This window comes from Scyliorhinus canicula, chromosome 6 (assembly GCF_902713615.1).
Source record: "Scyliorhinus canicula chromosome 6, sScyCan1.1, whole genome shotgun sequence".
NCBI lineage: Eukaryota > Metazoa > Chordata > Chondrichthyes > Carcharhiniformes > Scyliorhinidae > Scyliorhinus > Scyliorhinus canicula.
This window is the reverse complement of record NC_052151.1, coordinates 197,744,277-197,766,087: the sequence shown is the minus strand read 5'-3', so window position 1 is coordinate 197,766,087 and position 21,811 is coordinate 197,744,277. Positions and strand designations below refer to the sequence as shown.

Sequence of the window (21,811 nt, the reverse complement as noted above, 5' to 3'; positions counted from 1 at the left end):
GTTGGGAACAGACGAAGTCTGTGTGGAATATAAGGAAAGTAGGAAGGGACTTAAGAATGGAGTCAGGAGGGCTAAAAGGGGTCACAAAGAGTCATTGGAAAATAGGGTTAAGGAAAATCCTAAAGCTTTTCACACGTACATAAAAAGCAAGAGGGTAGCCAGGGAGAGGTTGGCCCATTGAAGGACAGGGGAGAGAATCTATGTGTGGTGTTAAGTAATGGGTTAAGAGACATTCCAATTAGTTGTCTCGTTTATGTTAAGTATCCAATAATTGACACTGATCTGTAAAGGGACTTCAGGTGGCCTTTGTGTCAGGTGAGGTGATGTTACAGTTTTGTGCAGAGTCTGTTGAAGTAAATTAAAGGTGTTTGTGGAAATGGAGCAGAACCTTTGACTCCTCATAGAACAGCAGCTAAACTTCTAACAAATGGTGGCAGAGGACGGTTGCTGTGCTTTTGTGAAGGGTTGAAAGATACAACTATTCCAGACCAAACCAAGGAGTGAGTAAGAAGAACAAAAGCAGACATATGGCTGAACCCAGGATAAAGATGGCTGGATATGACTACCCCCCCCCCCCCATTTTCTGAAAGGGGACCGTACGATTAATGGAGAAGTGCAGTAGTTATGTGGACTAAGGTAACTGCCTTGGGAAAGAAAAAACAAGGTTTGGCATTGTCTCTTTCTTTACCTTATGACAGTAAAATCCGAAGCAAAGTGTTTCCTGAGCTGGAATTGGAAGAGTTAGTCTCAGAAGGAGGTCTGGAGACTCTTTTACGTTATATAGATAAGATTTATAAAAAGGGTGACTTGTTAAGTGCGTATGAAACATGGTCAGATTTTGATAGGTTCCGGAAAATAGAGGATTTCTCCATTGAAGACTATATAATGGAATTTGGCAGACTATATAAAAGGCTGCAGAAATACCACCTGGAATTTCCACCGTCTGTGTTGGCCTTTAAATTACTTGACTGTGCTAGAGTGAGCAACATGGATAGGCCCCTGGTTTTGACAGGAGTTGAGTTTGCGGATAAGGATACCTCATTTGATCAGATAACAGAAGTTTTTAAAAAGTTTCTGGCAAAACATTCAATTCCGATGGCTCTGATGACCCAAATAGGTAAGTCTGCAATAAAGCAGAATATGGAAGACACACTACTAACAGGATGGCAAAATCATACGGCTACAAACAGGTTCCAAGACTATAGAAGGAGATCGGGACCCGGAACGTATGAAGACAGAAACCCAGTTAGAACCTACAACAGGAAGATGAACCCCAGAAATGCCCGGGGTATAATAAAGCGATGTTTTCGATGTGACTCTCAATACCATTACCTTTCAACTGCCCAACACGTTATAATAGAGTGTTTGAAGTGACACATGACACGGAAGAATCAGAAGAGGAAAAAGATAGTGACCAGAAAAGAAGGCATTGTCCTATTAACAAGCCGTTTTATGCCAGTAATGAGGGTGTTGGTTGCGGAATCCTTCAACTGTGCTGTATTGGACAGTGGCTGCACATCTACTGTGTGTGGAATTCACTGGTTAAAATGTTACCTGGACTCCTTGAATGCTGAAAATCGTAACAAGGTTAAGGAATTTGAAAGTTCCACAAGTTTCAGGTTTGGGGATGATAATACTCTGAAGTCACTGAAAAGAGTGGTGAACCCTTGCAATATTGCTGGAGTGAATCATTCCATTAGCACGGATGTTGTGTCAAGTGAGATTTCATAGAATTTACAGTGCAGAAGGAGGCCATTTGGCCCATCGAGTCTGCACCGGCTCTTGGAAAGAGCTCCCTACCCAAGGTCAACACCTCCACCCTATCCCCATAACCCAGTAACCCCACCCAACACAAAGGGAAATTTTGGACACTAAGGGCAATTTATCATGGCCAATCCACCTAACCTGCACATCTTTGGGCCGTGGGAGGAAACCAGAGCACCCGGAGGAAACCCATGCACACATAGGGAGGATGTGCAGACTCCGCACAGACAGTGACCCAGCAGGGAATCGAACCTGGGACCCTGGAGCTGTGAAGCAATTGTGCTATCCACAATGCTACCATGCTGCCCTCTTGCTTTTTCTTTTGAGATACCTTTTGCTTCTGAGCAGACCATCGATGAAGAAAGCACACATGAAACTGGATATGCTACGGGATAAGGCAACGGTTTTTGAAAGGCGGTGGACTTACAATTTACACAGTCGGAACACTATTGTATTCCATTACTGACAAATAATATTTCAAGTACAGTTGTGAAGGATGTATTAATGGCAGCTGAAAATGGGACTTTAGCTGATAAAAAGCTTGTTGTATTAAAACTGCACAGGCAATTTGCGCATCCGCCTTTTGGAGGCTGAAAAATGTATTAAGGGTTGCAGGGGTAAGGAATGATAACTATACTAAACTGATATAACAAGATAGTATCTCTGTGAAGTTTGTAGGAAGTACAGAAGAACACCAGCACACCCGATACTAACTCTACCTTTGGCCAGGAATTTTAACGACATTGGGGCCATGGACCTTAAGATCTGGGATAAAGCCAATAATATATTTATTTAGCATTTTGTAGATTTAGCAACCCGATTTAGTTAAATCAACGATTGTACGAAGTAATTCTGGTTCAAATCTTGGAAAAATGGATAGTGACATGAATGGGCCCACCGGCAAAATTCCTTATGGACAATGTGGCAGAATTTGCTGATGATGTGTTTAGCGATATGTGTGAAAACCTGAATATCACAGTTATGAATACGGCTGCAGAAAGCCCATTGAGTAATGGTGTGTGTGAAAGAAACCATGCTGTAATCGATGACATGCTCCGGACATTTTTGGCAGATAGACCAAACTGCAAGCTAAATTCAGTCTTAGCATGGGCGGTACATGCAAAGAATTAATTGCGTATAGTAGGGGGCTATAGTCCCTATCAATTAGTGTTTGGTAGAAATCCTAAAATCCCGTCCATTTTAGATAACCACCCTCCAGCTTGGGAAGGGACTACAATTAGCTCGCCTTTGCTGAGTATTTAAATGCATTACATAACAGTAGAAAAGCTTTTTTGGAAGCCGAAGTCTCTCAAAGAATTCGCAGAGCTTTAAGACATAGGGTGGGATTCTCCAACCCTCCACGGACTGGAGAATTGCTGGGGGACGGCGTGAATCCCGTCCCCGCCGGCTGCTGAATTTTCCGACGCCAGGGTTTTGGCGGGGCGGCCTCCCCCACCCCTCACCGGCGATGATCCGGCCCACGACGGGCTGAGCGGCCACCCGTTTTAGGCTGGTCCCGCCGGCGTAAATTAGACCTGGTACTTACCAGTGGGACCTGGCCTCCTCCATGCCCGGTGCGGAGAAAACCCCCCCTGCGCATGCGCTGGGATGATGCCAGCACACGCTGGTGCACGTGCGAATGCGCCAACTCGTGCCGGCCGGCGGAGGCCCATCAGCGCCGGTTGGCGCAGCGCCAAGCCCCGTCCACGCCAGTTCGCATGGCGCCAACCATGTCGCCGCCGGCCTAGCCCCTGAAGGTGCGGAGGATTCCGTGTGTGTTTTTGAGTTTCTTGTAATTTTGTTTTCACCTAATTATTTTTTGTTTTTCTCCCAGGAAGGGGAGACTGTTAAGTAATGACCCACTGAAGGACAGGGGAGAGAATCTGTGTGGGGTGTTAAGTAATGAGTTAAGAGACATTCCAATTAGTTGTCTCATTTATGTTAAGCATCCAGTAATTGACACTGATATGTAAAGGGGCTTCAGGTGGAATTTGTGTCAGGTGATGTGATGTTACAGTTTTGTGCACAGTCTGTTGAAGTAAATTAAAGGTATTTGTGGAAAAGGAGCAGAACCTTTGACTCTTTATACAACAGTAGCTAAACGTTTAACATGTGGAGCCAGAGGAAATGTACGAGGTACTAAATGAATATTTTGCATCAGCATTCAGCAAAGAGAAGGAATTGGTGGATGTTGAGTCTGGAGAAGGGTGTGTAGATAGCCTGGGTCACATTGAGATCCAAAAAGACGAGGTGTTGAGCGTTTTGAAAAATATTAAGGTGGATAAGTCCCCAGGGCCTGATGGGATCTACCCCAGAATGCTGAAGGAGGCTAGAGAGGAAATTGCTGAGGCCTTGACAGAAATCTTTGGATCCTCACTGTCTTCGGGTGATGTCCCGGTGGACTACAGAATAGCCAATGTTGTTCCTTTGTTTTAGAAGAGTAGCAAGGATAATCCAGGGAACTACAGGCAAGTGCACCTTACGTGAGTGGTAGGGAAATTACTGGAGAGAATATTTCGAGACAGGATCTACTCCCATTTGGAAGCAAGTGGACCTATTAGCGAGAGGCAGCATTGTTTTGTGAAGGGAAGTTCTTGTCTCACTAACTTGATCGAGTTTTTCGAAGAGGTCACAAAGATGATTGTTGCAGGTAGAGCAGGGGGTGTTGTCTATATGGAATTCAGTAAGCCTTTGACAAGATAGACTGAAACAAAAGGTGAAGTCACACAATATCAGTGATGAGCTGGCAAGGTGGATACATAACTGGCTAGGTCATAGAAGGCAGAGAGTAGCAATTGCCATGTGAGAAATAGGTATGTATAAAAATATCTAGTGAGAGAACCTTTAAGAAATGGGTGTTTACTACTGCAGGGATGTCAGAGTGTGGGTGGCGCTGGGCTGTCTGTTAACTTTTTACTTTCGTTTTTGAGCAGGCTGCAGGGTTTGTTTTAGTTTTGTTTTCAATGTTGGAGCTGAAGCCAGACAGAGCAGGTGTACTGTTGATCTCTCTGCCATGAAAGACTATCTCTTGATCATTTGGTGAATTCAGAATTATAAATGTTCTCAGCAGTGAATGTAAACCTAATGTGCTTCTGTTAAAGGTTATGCAAGTTTTCTGGATGTTAAAAGGACAGTGTAGGCATTACTTAGTGTTGTACTCTTTGGGGGTTGTCTTTGAATTAATGGTTGCGAAGATTCACTGTTTGTTTTAAAAAGGTTAACTTGCGTCCATTGAATAAACATTGTTTTGTTTTTAAAAATACTTTTCCATTTCTGCTGTACCACCACCTCCTTTATCAGTGAGTTCTTGGGCCGTGTGCTCCCCATCCCACAATCTATTAAAAGTTGTGGGTCAGGTGAACTCCAGGATACACTTTGGGGTTCTCTAAACCGTGGCCCATAACACAAAGGAAGGGTGATTTTCTGATTGGAGGGCTGTGACTAGTGGTGTTCAGCAGGGATTAGTGCTGGGACCTTTGCTGTTGGTAGTATATATAAATGATTTGGAGGAAAATGGAACTGGCCTGATTAGTAAGTTTGCGGATGACACAAAGGTTGGTGGAATTACGGATAGCGATGAGGACTGTCAGAGGATACAGCAGGATTTAGATCATTTGGAGACTTGGGCAGAGAGATGGCAGATGGAATTTAGTCCGGACAAATGCAATTTAATGCATTTTGGAAGGTCTAATGCAGGTAGGGAATATACAGTGAATGGTAGAACCCTCAAGAGTTTTGACAGTCAGAGAGATCTAGGTGTACGGCTCCACAGGTCACTGAAAGGGGCAACACAGGTGGAGAAGGTAGTCAAGAAGGCATATGGCATGCTTGCCTTCATTGGCTGGGGCATTGAGTATAAAAATTGGCAAGTCATGTTGCAACTGTATAGAATCTTAGTTGGATGACACGGAGTATAGTGTTCAATTCTGGTCGCCACACTACCAGAAGGATGTGGAGGCTTTAGAGAGGGTGCAGAAGAGATTTACCAGGATGTTGCCTGGTATGAAGGGCATTAGCTATGAGGATCGGTTGAATAAACTCGGTTTGTTCTCACTGGAACGACGGTGGTTGAGGGAGCGACCTGATAGAGGTCGACAAAATTGTGAGGGGCATAGACTGAGTGGATAGTCAGAGAATTTTTCCCAGGGTAGAGGGGTCAATTACGAGTGGGCATAGGTTTAAGGTGCATGGGGCAAGGTTTAGAGGAGATGTACAAGGCAAGTTTTTTTACACAGTGGGTAATGTGTGCCAGGAACTCACTGCTGGAGGAGGTGGTGGAAGCAGGGACGATAGTGACGTTTAAGGGGCATTTCTGTTTTTAAATTTAGAGTATCCAATTATTTTTTTTCCAATTTTAGCGTGGCCAATCGACCTAACCTGCACATCTTTTGGGTTGTGGGGGTGAAACCCACGCAGACATGGGGAGAATGTGCAAACTTCACACAGTCAGTGACCCAGGGCCAGTATTCGAACCCGGGTCCTCAGCGCCGCAGTCCCAGTGCTATTCACTGCACCACATGCCGCCCGTTTAAGGGACATCTTGACAAATACATGAATAGAATAGGAACAGAGGGATACGGACCACGGAAGTGTGGAAGATTTTAGTTTGGACGGGCAGCATGCTTGGAGGGCCGAAGGGCCTGGTCCTGTGCTGTACTTTTCTTTGTTCTCTCGACTTGGTTTGGATCTTAGATCACTTTCTGAGCTGGATCCATGCTCTTGGCCCACCTCCAACCAACCTGTCGTATTTGTGGTTGCCAATTTCTTTTTCACATTGCTGGGAAAGAGGACTTCTTACTCAACTCATAATGTATCCAGAGTAGGTTCCACAAATGAGCCACTGAACTTGAGCTCAGCTTGTTCCCTCTTGGCAGACATGTCCCTCAGTTTAAAACATCATTGTCTATCTCACCAGGCACCCTCCTCCATTGCATCTGGAAAACATGTCTTCAAATAGTTGAGGTAAAATCGTATCATGGGGATCAACTTAAGCATAGTGGAGGCAGAAAAGCAGCAATTGGATGATAATAATGCAACCCTGTTGTAAATAAGCATTCTTTCATATTCCACATTTGTCAACCCCAGAGCTCCAATCCTTTGTATTATTATCAAGACCAAAGAACTTCATTCTGTTTAATGGAACTTAATCCCTTGAAAAGATGCATTTCATCGAACAAAGTTTAAAGCTCACAGGAAACACCGTACATTCATAGCTGTAATCCAATCTACATCATACCTGATATCACGATATTCCTGAGGCGAACATGACAGCAGCTGTTTATTCTGAAGACTCCCTGCAGCCAGGTGTAAAAAGGTTCAAGAACACAGGCAGTGGATTTTATAGAATAGAATCCCTCCAGTGCAGAAGGAGGACAGTCGGCCCATCGAGTCTGCACAGACTCTCGGAAAGTGTGCCCTACCTTGGCTCACTCCCCTGTGAACCTGTGCTACCCTTTTAGACACTAAGGGACAATTTACCATGGACAATGCACCTAACCTGCACATCTTTGGACTATGGGAGGAAACCCATGCAAACACAGGGAGGACATGCAGACTCCGCACATTCACCCGAGGCTGGATTTGAACCCGGGTCCTGGTACTGTGAGGCAGCACTGCTAACCACTGTGCCACTCCTACTTGACGGATTGCAGGAATGAAGGCTGGATCTGTGTAAGGGAAAAATACTCTATTCAGTTGATTGAAATTGCTATATAATTTATTTTTTCATTGAAACAGAATAATGATCTCCTTATTCATGAAATTATACATTTCCTATTCGTGGGAATCACTTCATATCTATATAATTTGCAGCATTCCATTTTTTATTCAACAATGTCTGATTTTATGAACTTGGGTCTTTTTAATGCTTTTAGAATTATTTATGAATTTCTATTAGGGGACAGCACGGTAGCATAGTGGTTAGCACTGTGGCTTCACAGCGCCAGGGTCCCAGGTTCGATTCCCCGTTGGGTCACTATCTGCACGTTCTCCCCGTGTCTGCGTGAGTTTCCTCCAGGTGCTCCGGTTTCCTAGAACAGTCCAAAGACGTGCAGATTAAGTGGATTGGACATGCGATATGGCCCTTCGTGTCCAAAAAAGTTAGGAGGGATTACTGGGTTGGGGCGATAGGGTGGAAATGAGGGCTCAAGGGGTCGGTGCAGACTCGATGAGCCAAATGGCCTCCTTCTGAACTATATGTTCTGTTGCTTGTAATGTTGAAATGTTATGTCCTGGATATGGGGTCGAATGGGGATAGAAAATGATGCTACACTTTTATGTAATGTAGAAGGACTTATTGGAAATCAGCTTGAATGTTAAGGAAAGTTACAACCATAAAAAAGTTACTGTGCATAAAGAGACCATTCAGCTCAGCCTGTCTGCGTCAGCCAAAAACAAGAAAAATGAAATGAGCTGCTAATTTTCATTGAATTCCCCAGAACCCCGTAGCCTTGCAGATGTCAGCACTTCGGTGCAGACCCAGGTATCATTTAGTAGAGAGAACTATGCTGCTAAAATATTAGCACATACTCGGGTAAATGTTGATCTTGTGTAAAAGTCAACTCCGTGACATTTGGCCTAAATTGTGAAGTTTTTCATATTCCTCGTAACAAAGTTAACTTTGGTTTTCAGGGATAAAACCGTATTGTGATTATTAATTACTTCTCAGCAATTACGATAGTTCATTAATTCAAAGCTACATGTGGAAACCTTTAGATTTTCCCTCTATATAATCTAGTGGCAATCTCCCAGTCAAGACTAGGTTAATGAGTAGCACTTGATGCCTTTGAGAAAAAAAGAATCTGCTCAATTTAAATAGAGAAAAAAGGGACAGAGTACATTAATGAGCTTTGGCAAAATTATCATGTAATCATCGCCAGAGCCATCTAACTCCCTGACCTCCGAGAAATAAGGAAAGATGTGTCAGAATTCAAGGCCAATGGGTATTGATTGACCTGTCTTGGAAATATGGATGAAAAAATTATCAACTTTGACACACTGACAAACAAGACCATTACCAAACTTATGGAAAAACTGTCCTTGTAAAGACAATTGGTCAAGAGACAATGTAGTTCACAGTTGTTCCACCTGGTATAGCAGGCAGCACAAAATTAAATGCAATGATATTCAAGCGCAAATACTCTCTCCAACTAGAAATTTCAGAAAGACATTGTTGTGAGGCATCATATCCGTGAGGCTGGATAGATAAAGGTGATTTCAAGAAACAGATCAAAAAATTGTGAATTTGAGAACGGGAACACAATGCCAAGAAAATGATTTGTTCATCTGGGACATGTTCAAATCCTACTTTATTTACGCTGTAAAGTGTGAACAACCAACCCCGATGTGGTTTATTCACGGCTATCACATGAGCATTTTTAGCCCATGGATATGTATTTAAATGAACCCACCAAAGAGGTATCTGAAAGCTTTTGAATAATTAGATCTTGGAAAGGAAAACAAATTTACAAATATTTCTTAAATATAGAATATTGAATACTCTTGACGGTAATTATTATCAATAATCTTTATTATTGTCACAAATATGCTGACATTAACACTGCAATGAAGTTACTGTGAATATCCCCTACTCGCTACATTTCGGCACCTGTTTGGGTACACAAAGGGAGAATTCAGAATGTCCAAATGACCTAACAGCACATCATTCGGGACATGTGGGAGGAAACCAGAGGAAACCCACGCAGACACTGGGAGAACATGCAGACTCCGCACTGACAGTGACCCAAGCCGGGAATCAAACACCGGTCCCTACCCATTGTGCTACCGTGCCACCCGTAAATAGAGGATGATTGATGAAAGCGAAATCACGCTTAACAAATAAATCGACTGGAGTTTTTTCAGGGTGTAACTCGTAGAATCAATGAGGGAGAACCAATGGATGTGGTGTATTTGAACTTTCAAAAGTATTTTTGATAATGTCCCTTCTGAGCAGTTAGCTGGAAAAATTAAGGCAAAAAGGAGAGGGGGTAATGTATTGGCATGGATTGAGAATTGGTTGACTAACAGGAAACCAAGAGGGAATAAAAGGTATTTTCTCGATTGGCAGGCAGTGACTAGTGGGGCACCATAGTGACCAGTGCTTGGACGCCAACTGTTCATGATATATATATAAAGGATGAGGGAACCAAATGTTACAGTTCCAAGTTTGCTGATGACATGAAACTGGATGGAATTTTGAGTTGGGAAAAGGATGCAAGGAGGCTTCAATGTGATTTTGACAGGTTGAGTGAGTGGGCAAACACATGGCAAATGCAGTGCAATGGGACTAAATGTGAGTTCATAGAATTTGCAGTGCAGAAGGAGGCCATTTGGCCCATTGAGTCTGCACCGGCTCTTGGAAAGAGTACCCTTTATTGGTAGAGGGTTTGAGTTCCGGAGCCATGAGGTCATGTTGCAGTTGTACAAAACTCTAGTACGGCCGCATTTGGAGTATTGCGTACAGTTCTGGTCGCCTCATTATAGGAAGGACGTGGAAGCTTTGGAACGGGTGCAGAGGAGATTTACCAGGATGTTGCCTGGTATGGAGGGAAAATCTTATGAGGAAAGGCTGATGGACTTGAGGTTCTTTTCGTTAGAAGAAGGTTAAGAGGTGACTTAATAGAGGCATACAAAATGATCAGAGGGTTAGATAGGGTAGACGGCGAGAGCCTTCTCCCGCGGATGGAGGTGGCTAGCACGAGGGGACATAGCCTTAAATTGAGGGGTAATAGATATAGGTCAGAGGTGGGTTTTTTACGCAAAGAGTGGTGAGGCCGTGGAATGCCCTACCTGCAACAGTAGTGAACTCGCCAACATTGAGGGCATTTAAAAGTTTATTGGATAAGCATATGGATGATAAGGGCATAGTGTAGGTTAGATGGCCTTTCGTTTTTTTTCCATGTCGGTGCAACATCGAGGGCCGAAGGGCCTGTACTGTGCTGTATCGTTCTATGTTCTATGACATGTTCCTGTGAGGAAGAAGGCATTGCAACTCTCGGGAACCATGGATAATGAGGGACATTTTGAGCCTAGTCCAAATGAAAAAGGAAGCATTTTAAAGGGCAAGAAGGTTGGGAACAGGCAAATCCAGTTTATCTGGGCAGGCAAAGTCCCGAGGATTCGAAGAGAGCTGCTTCAGAGGGAGCGACGGGCAGGGGGCCTCGCCCTGCCAAATTGGTTATATCACAATTGGGTGGCTAACGCAGAGAAGGTGTTGAGTGGTGCGGGGACTTGGGGAGCCCTCTGGGTACGGATGGAATCGGAGTAAGTTAGGAAGACGAGCTTGGGAGCGCTGGTAATGGTGCCACGCCCGGTGTTGCCGAAGAAATATTCCACAAATCCTGTGGCGGTGGCCACAAAATTTGAAGGCAGGTTTGCCAACATTTCAAATTGGGGCAGCCTTGCAGCTGGCTTCCCATCTGGACCAATCACTTATTCAAACTGGCACGGCCGGATGCCACATTTAGTGCTTGAAAGGAGAAAGGGTTGGATTTGGGAGATCTATTATTGGAGGGGCGGTTCGCTAGCCTGGAGCAGTTGAAGGAGAAATATGCTGCGGATTTCTCCATCGGCAGGATTCTCTGGACGACCAGCAGCACACCCACACCTGCAGGTCTCCCGTGGCATGAGGTGGCCACTATGGTAAACCCCATTGGCCATCTGTGGGAACGGAGTATCCCGCTGCCAGTGGGGGAGCGCGCCGCACCAGAAAAAGTGTCTGGTGGACCGCAGAATCCCACCCATAGGCTTTCGGATGTGGACCGATTTAGGTTCCTTCAGGTATGGAGCTGTGTTAAATAGTTTATTCGTGCCTATCCGACCTTTAAGCCGCCAACCTTGTTGGAAGGATTTTATCCTGCATAGGATCGGCAGAGGGTAGTACGTCTGGGATGTACCAATGTATAATGGGCAAGAAATTGGGTTCAGTTGAGGGGATGAAGGCAAAATAGATGAAGGAGTTAGGGCTGATGTTAGAGGAAGGGGTTTGGTATAAGGCGTTGAGGAGTGTGAATGCAATATCTTCTTGCTGAGGCTGAGCCTCATTCTGCTAAAGGCAGTTTTCGAGCTCACCTCACTCTGGATGAGCCGCTTTGTTGAAGTGACGGAAGAAATAGGTGCGAACATTGTTCAAGAGGGCCTGCACATAACATGCACATTTTCCGGTCGTGCCCCAAGCTGGTGGAGTTTTGGGGTCCTTTTATGACACCACGCCGGTGATCCTGAATGTGGGAGTCGAACCCTGCCACTGGTGGCAATTGTTAGAGTCTCCGATGTGCCGGAACTGTGGACCGGAGCAGAGCAGATGTCCTGGCCTTTGCTTCGTTGGTGGCTCGGAGACAAATCTTTTTGGGGCGGGAAGATTGCGGCACCGCTGAAGGTAGTGGCTAGATGATTTGATGGAGTTTGGGTAAATCAAGAAGGCCAAATACGATTCAGAGAGGTTCTATCGAAGATAGCGACAGGACACCGACAAAAGGTTTTACAACAATAGCTTATCAGGTTCCATAATAGTTCAAAAGAGAGAAAAACTTTCCCAAATTATGTGAATGCACAGAAAAATATCTCCCTTCTTTTTTAATAGCTTTGCAGAACTAGAGTTTTCACCTTTGAACCCACCAACCCTGTGGTCTGTACATACCTTGTTGAAACCTTGTGTGGTAAATACTGCTCTCAAAGTTTCACTCAGGTCAACATTACAGGCGTGAAGTCTACACCTGCAGAAATAATTTCAAATCTTGTGAAATCAGCCACTGACAAACTATAAGAACAGATTACAAAAAGATGGAAACATTTCAGAACATAAATTAAGTTGTTCTCCTCAATGTTAGTAAAGTTCACATCAGTAAAAGTGGTCAAATCCAGCTCCAAACTAGTGTACACATTTCTTGTTTGTTCAAATAATAACTGCAGAAACGTGACCCTGATAGAATGGAGGAAGACTTGCAATCATTCTTAAACCTGTCTAAAGCAAAGAGAATGGCAACGACATTGTCTAAAATTGATACTACTGTTCAACGGATAAGAACAAAATCTCATTGTATCATCATTTGAATTGTATGGTCTATTTGGGTCTGTGAGCCATTTCTACATTTGTAGATTTATTCTAAGTTGATTGTCTTGTGACGAAGTGTCCATGAGGAGAATTCATTTTACTGTTATGATTTGGAATACTTTTCCTGAAGCAGATTTAAACATAACTTTCAAAAGAAAATTGACTATATAATTGAAAAGAAAATGAAGTTCTGTACTGTGGGGAAAATGACAGGAAAACAGAATTACTTAAACGTCTCTTTCAAAACGGCAGCAGAGAGATGATGGGCTGAAAGGTCTACTTTTAGGTTGTATATGTAATTGTTTTGTTAAGTATTAAAGTGCAACGGCATTGAGGCCTGGAAACAATAGTTTATGCCAATCGTTTGTGCCTTTTCTTCTTGTTAGAATCAATTAGATTGTATGGTTGAAGGAGCAATATTACCCGGTTAGCTTGTTATATGCTGAGTTTTTCCGAAAGCAGCCATATGTATTTCAAGTTAATAACAGAAAATCATCAGGTTCGCACATTCCTCCATCAGAATCAGTCCATTTTCACCTCTATTAATATTTTGTTCTTAACAAGAATGAAGGGGGTAGAAGAGAGTCATCTTTGAGTCAATGAAATTCCTCTTGGGGAAGGTCTGGTTTCAGGTTCACTGTTTAGGTTTGATGACCACCGTGCTGCTTATTAGTGTTACAACATTTCAAATTTGGCACAGCGAATACTTCTCTGGTGTTCGTTAACCAGGCAAAGTGACAGAAAACTCATGATATATTCCAAACAGCAAATGATTTATAGACTGGATGGGGCTGATTTCCTGAAATAGAATCTTGTTGTCAGCAGGTTTATTTCAAACAAAAATAGGAACAGTTCTTTTTAAAGGCTGAGCTGCAATTTACAGCTCAACTTTATAACTGATAATTTTAGGAGTGTGATTGAATAAATGCTGTCCTTTTAAGTCGCACTGTTAATATCCTTGTTTCTTTTTTTCAAATAGAAAACGTAAGGATCAAATTTTGAGTAATATTTATTTGGTAATCAATATGATTTATTATTGCAGGTAAATTTAAATTATGTTACAGTCCACCATCTCAACAGAACCTGCAAACTGCAGAAGCTGTTCTCTTGTCTTGGTGAGGATATCTATACCGTATGCCTATTGAGAGGATGGGCCGGTATGAATGTAGATCTGCAGCCGAATCCCCTAGTATCTCCACACTTACACTGTTGCACTGTGCCAGTGATTCTTTTTTTCTATTTATTGGGAAATAAATTGACTTGCACATTTCTAAGCCTAATGAGACATGGTTTTGAAGGTGCTATCTGACCTGGGATGAAAGGGTCCTATAATGTCTTTTCATTTGATTCTTCTGCATGGAGAACAGAATAGCCCCTGATTAACTTAAACACAATATTAATTCATGTGGCTATTCTGTACTTTGTGCCAGGATGCATTGAAGTGCATTCTCTCTGCAGCATTAATAAATGTTGGCCTGTTAGTTTGCAGATTATAAGTGTATCATTAAAACGTAAAATGAAAAGGTTTTGATTTGTTCACAGTTCAGTGGCATCTTCATCAGATCTCACTTTCTTTTTCATTGCTCCATCTTTTCTCCTCACTGCATTGCTCCTCATTCATCATGTCTGTGCAGCGAGTTCCTTATGCTGCCCAGAGCAAAACGAGGAAGGAGTGCAGAGTGCCTGTATACTGCCAGGTAAATATAGCAGCCAACAGCATTCAAGACATCTTTTTCATTCTGTAAATGAAGGTAATCTGTGAATGAGCTTTTTTTTTAAACATTGGTTTAGTGTTCTTAATGAAATATTGGTTTATAGTTGCAAAATCTGTAGTTTATTGATAGACATCTTGTTATGTTATAACAACAGCTACACATTGTGTTTCTGCGATCCTGTCTTCCATCTTCATGATCTGAAGCAGCAATCATTTTCATAGTTTGCATTGGTGTGCTCAATAGCTTTTGACAATATTAGTAAGATATAACCTTACTGAAACAAAATTTGAGCTACATCAGCTGTTAGTTTCTCACAACATGCACCTGCAATCACCTCCCTAACATCACTTGACATTTAAGGCATACCATGCAAAATGGATCTCTGCAAACAACCCTTCATTTACAAAAATCATTGCAATAGGAACACATCATGGCATACGACCTCCTCTTGCATTTAATCCATTGTTAATGATATCTTCAGTAGTATAAAATCAACTGGACCATGATGAAAACTGATTTATTGTTTAAATCACAAAAGAAGTTGGTCTCAAAGTATTTTTATTGAGAAAGTAATCACTTTTCCCTGAACTGTTTCCCTTTGAAAGCATCTATGTGGTTGATTAAACCAAACAGTTTCAATCCATGTCATGGACTAAACCTGCTTCAAGCATCAATTCGTAGCCTCTCCAAACACTGACATTAAACATGATTCTCCCTTTTGGGTCTGACCAGGCCGAGTTCAGTTTGTACTCCATCTGTCCAAACTAAAAATGTATCTGTAACAGAGCTGGGCTGTAAAGGATCTTTATGAACATCAAGGATGATACTGGCCAGATCCACAAAGTTGACTTTACCTTTTACAATTTACTCTGCTGCACTTCGGGATTGTTCATCATTTGCTTATTTTTCTTAAAAAACTGTTTTGATATTAAATCAGTAAATTAAGATTTAATCCTTGAACTGTTACAACTCTGAAGTAGTGGTTACAGCTGCTTGGCACCAACTATCAGTAGCCAAAAGAACCCATCCTCATTTACGCACGTGGCAGAATCTGCCTCTCACACATTGGTCTCATCTTTTTAAGCCTTGAAGTTCAGATACCATTTCTGGCAAATCTATGCTGCACTCCCTCAAGTTTAATATACTCTACCATTATCAGTTTCCTTCCTGCTATGCTAACCTCTATTGTAACAATGAAATGGAAGGGTCAAGGATGGCAAGAGCTGGATATCATCAGCATCACATACAAAACATTGGGGCAGCACGGTGGCACAGTGGCTAGCACTGCTGCCTCACAGCTCCAGGGACCCGGATTGAATTCTGGGCTTGTGTGACTGTGGAGTTTGCACATTCTCTCTGTGTCTCCGTGTGTTTCCTCCAGGTGCTCCGGATTCTTCCTACAGCCCAAAGATGTGCAGGTTAGATGGATTGGCCATGTTAAATTTCCGCTTAGTGTCCAAAAGGTTAGGTGGGGGTAGAGGGATAGGTTTGGGGCATGGGCCTCGGTAGGGTGTTCTTTCAGAGGGTTGGTGGTGACTCGATGGGCCAAATGGCAGCTTCCTGCATTGTAGAGATTCTAAGCTGACTGTCCGTTTGCATATGATATTGCTGATGTACAAATGATGAGGAACAAGAACCAGAGTGACTCCAAGACTTTGAAGATATTGGTGCCGGTTTTAGAAGAGAAGCAGTTTGTGGAAATGTTTTGGCTGTGGTTGGGTCGATTAGTAAGCGTGGCTGTTGAGCTGGACAATTGAGGAGAGGCTTCCCAGGCATTTGGTAAAGACGTGACTGAGGGCAGGGAATTATGTGCAATGTCAATAACAGCAAATTGTATTTGTATCGCACCTTTTTAAGTTAGTAAAATGCCCCAGAAGCATTCTCATACAAGGTTTGTCACTGAACCACAGAAGGAGATGACCAAAAACATACTCAAAAGCTTGGTTTTAAGGAATATTTGAAAGGAAGCAAGCAAAGCGAAGAGGTAGAAAGGTTCTGGGAGGAAATTTCACAGCTTGGGTCCCAGACAGCTGAAAGCATAGCCACCAATGATGGAGCAATAATGCCCACAAGGAGCACAGGTATCTGAGTGTGACTCAAGGACATTATAGAAATAGGGAGGGGCAAGGCCTTGGAGGGATTTGTAAACACGAATAAGAACCTTTTAAATTGACCTACTGTTCAACTAAGAGCCAGTGTAGGTCAGGGACCATTGGGCTGACGAGCAAATTTAGATTTGGTGTGATTTAGGTCATGGACAGCAGAGTTTTGGATGATGGAGGGGAGAATGTGGGGGGCCAGTCAGACATGTGTTGGAATAATCAGCTAGCATCAGAATCAGGAAGGGAAGGTGGGTGGTCAACACTGTACTTGTAGTGGAATCAGGGGAGCAGGTGGTTCTTGAGACAAAACTAGAGACAGTGGACTGGGCTAACAATATACAGTTCACATAAAGAATTTTCCATGATGTTGTCCCTCATATTGACTGATTCGTATTGGAGAGTAAAGGTAGGGTCCTGATGGTGAGTGACAGTGGACCACAATGATGAACCTAGGATGATGTCTCATCCTGACCCAAAGTCTAAAGGTGGGTGCAAAATTATATGCCGCTTTTAGGATTTTCAAAATTCTTCACACCTTTCATGTCTCTCGACTCTGTGCCCTCCAGTCTACCTCTCCTAAATAAATAATTTAGATCCACCTCACTTACAATAGGTTTTTCCAAGGCTGGGGACCTCTGCTGGTGTGATGTTGAATCATTCTGCCTTGTATGAGTTTTGCATTGAACATATGAGCAGTAACCATATTGATTTGGCTCCTGGAAATTGCTTCTTCCAGTTTATTCCATTTCCTTCATGACAAAACGCAATTTGAATATCCCTACAATCTCAAATTCTAACGTGTTCTCTTCCTATATCTTTGCTCATGTTTACCTGTCTTGGTACAGTGTTTTAGATTTTTCTAACAACCTTATGTTCACACATGTCCTACATTTCCTGTGTTCTTAAGCAACTTTTCACTGATTTCAGCCCAGTGTCTAAGGCAAATTTCTATACATGTAAAATGTGCTTTGTTTCTCCATGACTGAGATTATTACAAGTGGAAGACTTTGCCATAAATTAATGTTGGTATTTTCTCATTGTAATTCAGTCATGAATATTACACTTGCCTCAGTTAAACAATAACATTTTTAAATATATGACATACATACAACCGTGCATTGTTGGAAATATTATTGCCATTGCTTTCAAATGGGTTTCTTGCTTTATCATTAACAAAGCTGCAGTCTCAAAATAAACACATTGCAATCCCTGTGCTCCTGTGACTTGGCTAGCCTGTGTACACTGTACAAATATACAGGCGCTTCCTAATTTCCTAAGAGGAATGTTGGACAAATGGGGCTGAATTCTTCGCTGTCGGGATTCTCCATTTTGCCGGCAGCCTGAGGGTTTCCTGACGGCGTGGGGCTGCCTCACAATAGGAAACGGAAAATCCCGTCGCCACATCTGGTGCGACGGGACGGAGAAACCCGCCCATGGTTTTTCTCGTATGCATGTACCATGTCCCAACTTACATGTACACTTTCAACATGATCTCTATTAACATACACAGTAGAACTATTATTAATTCATGGCTATAGACCAAAAAAATTATTTTTTACCAATTGTTAAATCATCTTTTCCTATCAGAATGCTGCTGACTGAGAAAGAGACACAAACAAAAGCAAATATTTATGGGGAGGCAGTGGCATCGTGGTATTATCACTGGACCAGAAACCCAGGGTAATGCTCTGGGGACCTGGGTTCGAATCCCATCACTGCAGATGGTGAAATTAAAAGTCATATTGTTGATTGTCATAAAAACCCATCTGGTTCACCAATGTCCTTTAGGGAAGGAAATCTGCCATCCTTACCTGGTCTGGCCTACATGTGACCCACAGCCCCCTCCAGGGAAATTAGGGATGGAAAATAAGAATGCTGGCCCACGTCCCCTGACCGAATTTAGAAAACAGAATTTAGTCAAGCAATTTTATTATCTCCTACAGTGGCTGCTCTTTCTCTCCAGCTCTAGGTAGGCTGTAGCAATCAAATAACATCGCTAACATTGCCATGCCACATTGCAGGTCTTATCTGTAATTCTCCCTTTGTGCTTAGTCATATAAATGTCAGAGGTCAACATTTTGTTACTTTTATTTTTCTCCCTCTCATGATTTTGTACATCTCAATCAGATTCGCCCCTCAACCTTCTCTGCTCAAATGAAAACAACTCCACCCTAACTAGCCTCTCTTCATAGCTGAAACGCTCCAGCCCAGCCAATGTCCTGGTGATCTCCTCCACAGCCTTTCCAGTGCAGTTACATCCTTCCTATAGTGTGGCGACCAGAACTGCCCAAACAACGTTTTATACAGTTCGATGGTAACCTTCCAGATCAACTAATAAAGGAAAGTATCCATATGCCTTCTTACCACCTTATCTACTTGTCCTGCTGCCTCAGGGATGGACCCCAAGGTCCGTCTCAGCCTCTGTACTTCCCAGGGTCCTACCGTTCATTGTATATTCCCTTGCCTTGTTGTCCTCGCAAAATACATCACCTCACACTTTTCGGGGGTTAAATTCCAATTGCCACTGTTCTGCCCATCTGACCAGCCTATCTACATTATCCTGTAATTTAAGGATTTCATCCTCACTATTTACCACACCACCAGTTTTCGTGTCATCTGCAAACTTACTAATCATACCCCCACATATTCACGTCTAGATCATTAATGTACACTACATACCGCAAGAGACCCAGTACCAATCCCAGCACCACATTACTGGATCCAATGGGCTATTGCCTCCTTGAGCAGTCCTCCATTCGGAACCTTGTCAAAAGCCTACTGTCTAAAGCCTAAAATCCATGTAGACCACATCATCTGCACTGCGCCCAGCTACACACCCAGTAACATCTTTGAAAAATTCTGTCGAATTTATTAGACATGGGATCCTCCTGACACAGGGGCTGGTTTAGCACACTGGGCTAAATCGCTGGCTTTTAAAGCAGACCAAGGCAGGCCAGCAGCACGGTTCAATTCCCGTACCAGCTTCCCCGAACAGGCACCGGAATGTGGCGACTAGGGGCTTTTAACAGTAACTTCATTTGAAGCTGACTTGTGACAATAAGCGATTTTCATTTCATTTCATTTTTCAAAGCCAGGCTGGTTATCCTAGATTAATATTCCAATTCTGATCGGGATATTTTACATGGAAAAATATTGCCATTTTGATCGGAACATTCTACATGAAACAATATTCCCATTCTGATTGGAATAGTTCACTAAGAACAATATTCTTGTTCTGATCGGGATATTTTAGATCGAACAATATTCCCATTCTGATCAGGATATTTAATCAGGAATAATATTCCCATTCTCATCAGGATATTTCACCAGAAACAATGGGCAGGATTCTCCGATCCCACGCTGGGTCGGATATTCGGCCATTATCGGCGAATCCCGCAGCGCTGCTCCGATGTAGGGTCGCCGATTCTCCGGCGAACGGTTATCAGCGGCAATGGTGCTGCCGTGGTCACCGCCGCGCTGGTCGGAGGCCGTTCAACGCGGCCCGCCCGGGGGGGAGAGGGGGGGGGGGGGGGGGGGGGGGGAGCCTGGGCCTCCACGTTGGCCAGGCCTGCGATCGGAGGCTACCAATCGTCGGGTGGGCTAAATCCTATGTTCCTCCTCGCCGGACCCCTGTAGGGCTCTGCCGTGTTGCCCGGGGGCCGGCGCGGAGACTGCAACCCACACGCATGCACGGACCCGCACCGCCTGTGCTGGCGCCCATATGGGCAGCTGGAGCTGTGTGAGGCGAGCCAGTGCCGTGCTGGCCCCTTGTGCGGCGCAGGATCGCTGCTTCTAGCGGCCAGATGGTGCCGCCGTAAAACGTTCCGGCATTTACGACGGCGTCAACACTTAGCCCCATTATCGGAGAATCCCGCCCAATATTCCCATTCTGATCGGGATATTTTACATGGAACAATATTGCGGTTTTGATCGGGATATTTCACCAGGATCAATATTTTCATTCTGATTGGGATATTTCACGAGGAACAATATTGCCATTCTGATCGGGATATTTCACCAGGATCAATATTCCCATTCTGATTGGGATATTTCACCAGGATCAATACTTTCATTCTGATTGGGATATTTCACCAGAAACAATATTCCCATTCTGATTGGGATATTTCACGAGGAACAATATTTTCATTCCGCTCGGGATATTTCATGAGGAACAATGGGCGGGATTCGGGATTCTCTGTTTCAGAGAGTCGAAGTGTTGACGCCGGGGTTAATTCGGTGGACTTGTACAATGAAAAACGGTGTCCAATTCGCCGGACTCGGGATTGACAATCGAGAGGCTGATGAGCTGCAGCCGCATATAAGCACTCCACTCCTCACACACACACACACTCATCCCATCCACAAAATAGCAGCAAGAAGAGCAGCACCCCGGTTCATTGATTCTGAACTCGAGACCCTGTTGGATGCTGTGTAAGGGAGACAGGCCAACCCGGGGTGGGAGAGAGGTTGCCACCCGCTACCGTGCACCGGGCCAACAGAGAATCCCGCCCAATATTTCTATTCTGATCAGGATATTATATATGGAAGAATATTCCCATTCTAATCAAGGATATTTTACACAGAATAGTCCCATTCTGATTGGGACATTTCACTTGGAACAATATTCCCATTCTAACCAGGATATTTCATTTGGAACAATATTCTCATTCTAACCAGGATATTTCACCAAGAAAAATGGCCGTGATTCTCCATCCAGTGACATCGGAATCGCACATCAGCCAAACATCGAGGCCGATGCCGGGCGCCCAATGGAATGTCATGCTCCGGTGCCTCATCAGCGATGTGACTGCCGCACGTACAGTAAATGCTATTGGCATATCATTAACAGGCCTGCCCTGGCATTCTTTGGGGCTCCCGCAATGATCTGCTAATGCCAGGGGGAATTGGCAGTGGCAAGGTTCACTTGTATTTCAAATCGGGCATCAGGCTCTGTGGTTGCTGAGAGGGAGATAGGAGGTCGAGCTTCTTTCCAAAGGCTGAACCGTGGGATACCATTCTTGCCGTTGGCAGGGTTGGCTGGTGGAGCATCTGCCAGGTCAGGAGGTTACCAGGGGATGTGCCGTAGGCTGTCGTGTTCCACAGGCTCAGGGTATCCAGGAACGGACCGCCATTGCCACTGCCTGCTCGGCAGCCATCTTGCTGCCCATCCCAGTTACCGT

The 21,811-nt window shown here is 43.7% G+C and overlaps 1 protein-coding gene across 35 annotated transcripts in view; it reads left to right on the top strand.

The window, feature by feature from the left end:
* LOC119967772 (regulating synaptic membrane exocytosis protein 1-like) overlaps positions 1-21,811 on the top strand; it is a 1,070,524-nt gene that overhangs the window by 711,309 nt on the left and 337,404 nt on the right. For 31 of the 35 annotated variants that reach the window (XM_038800731.1, XM_038800737.1, XM_038800741.1 and 28 more), the window contains one exon: positions 14,449-14,511. The exons of the other annotated variants lie outside the window; for them this stretch is intronic. In XM_038800731.1, the coding sequence (XP_038656659.1) occupies positions 14,449-14,511 (63 nt within the window). The remainder of the gene's footprint in view (positions 1-14,448; positions 14,512-21,811) is intronic. 35 annotated transcript variants of the gene reach the window in all.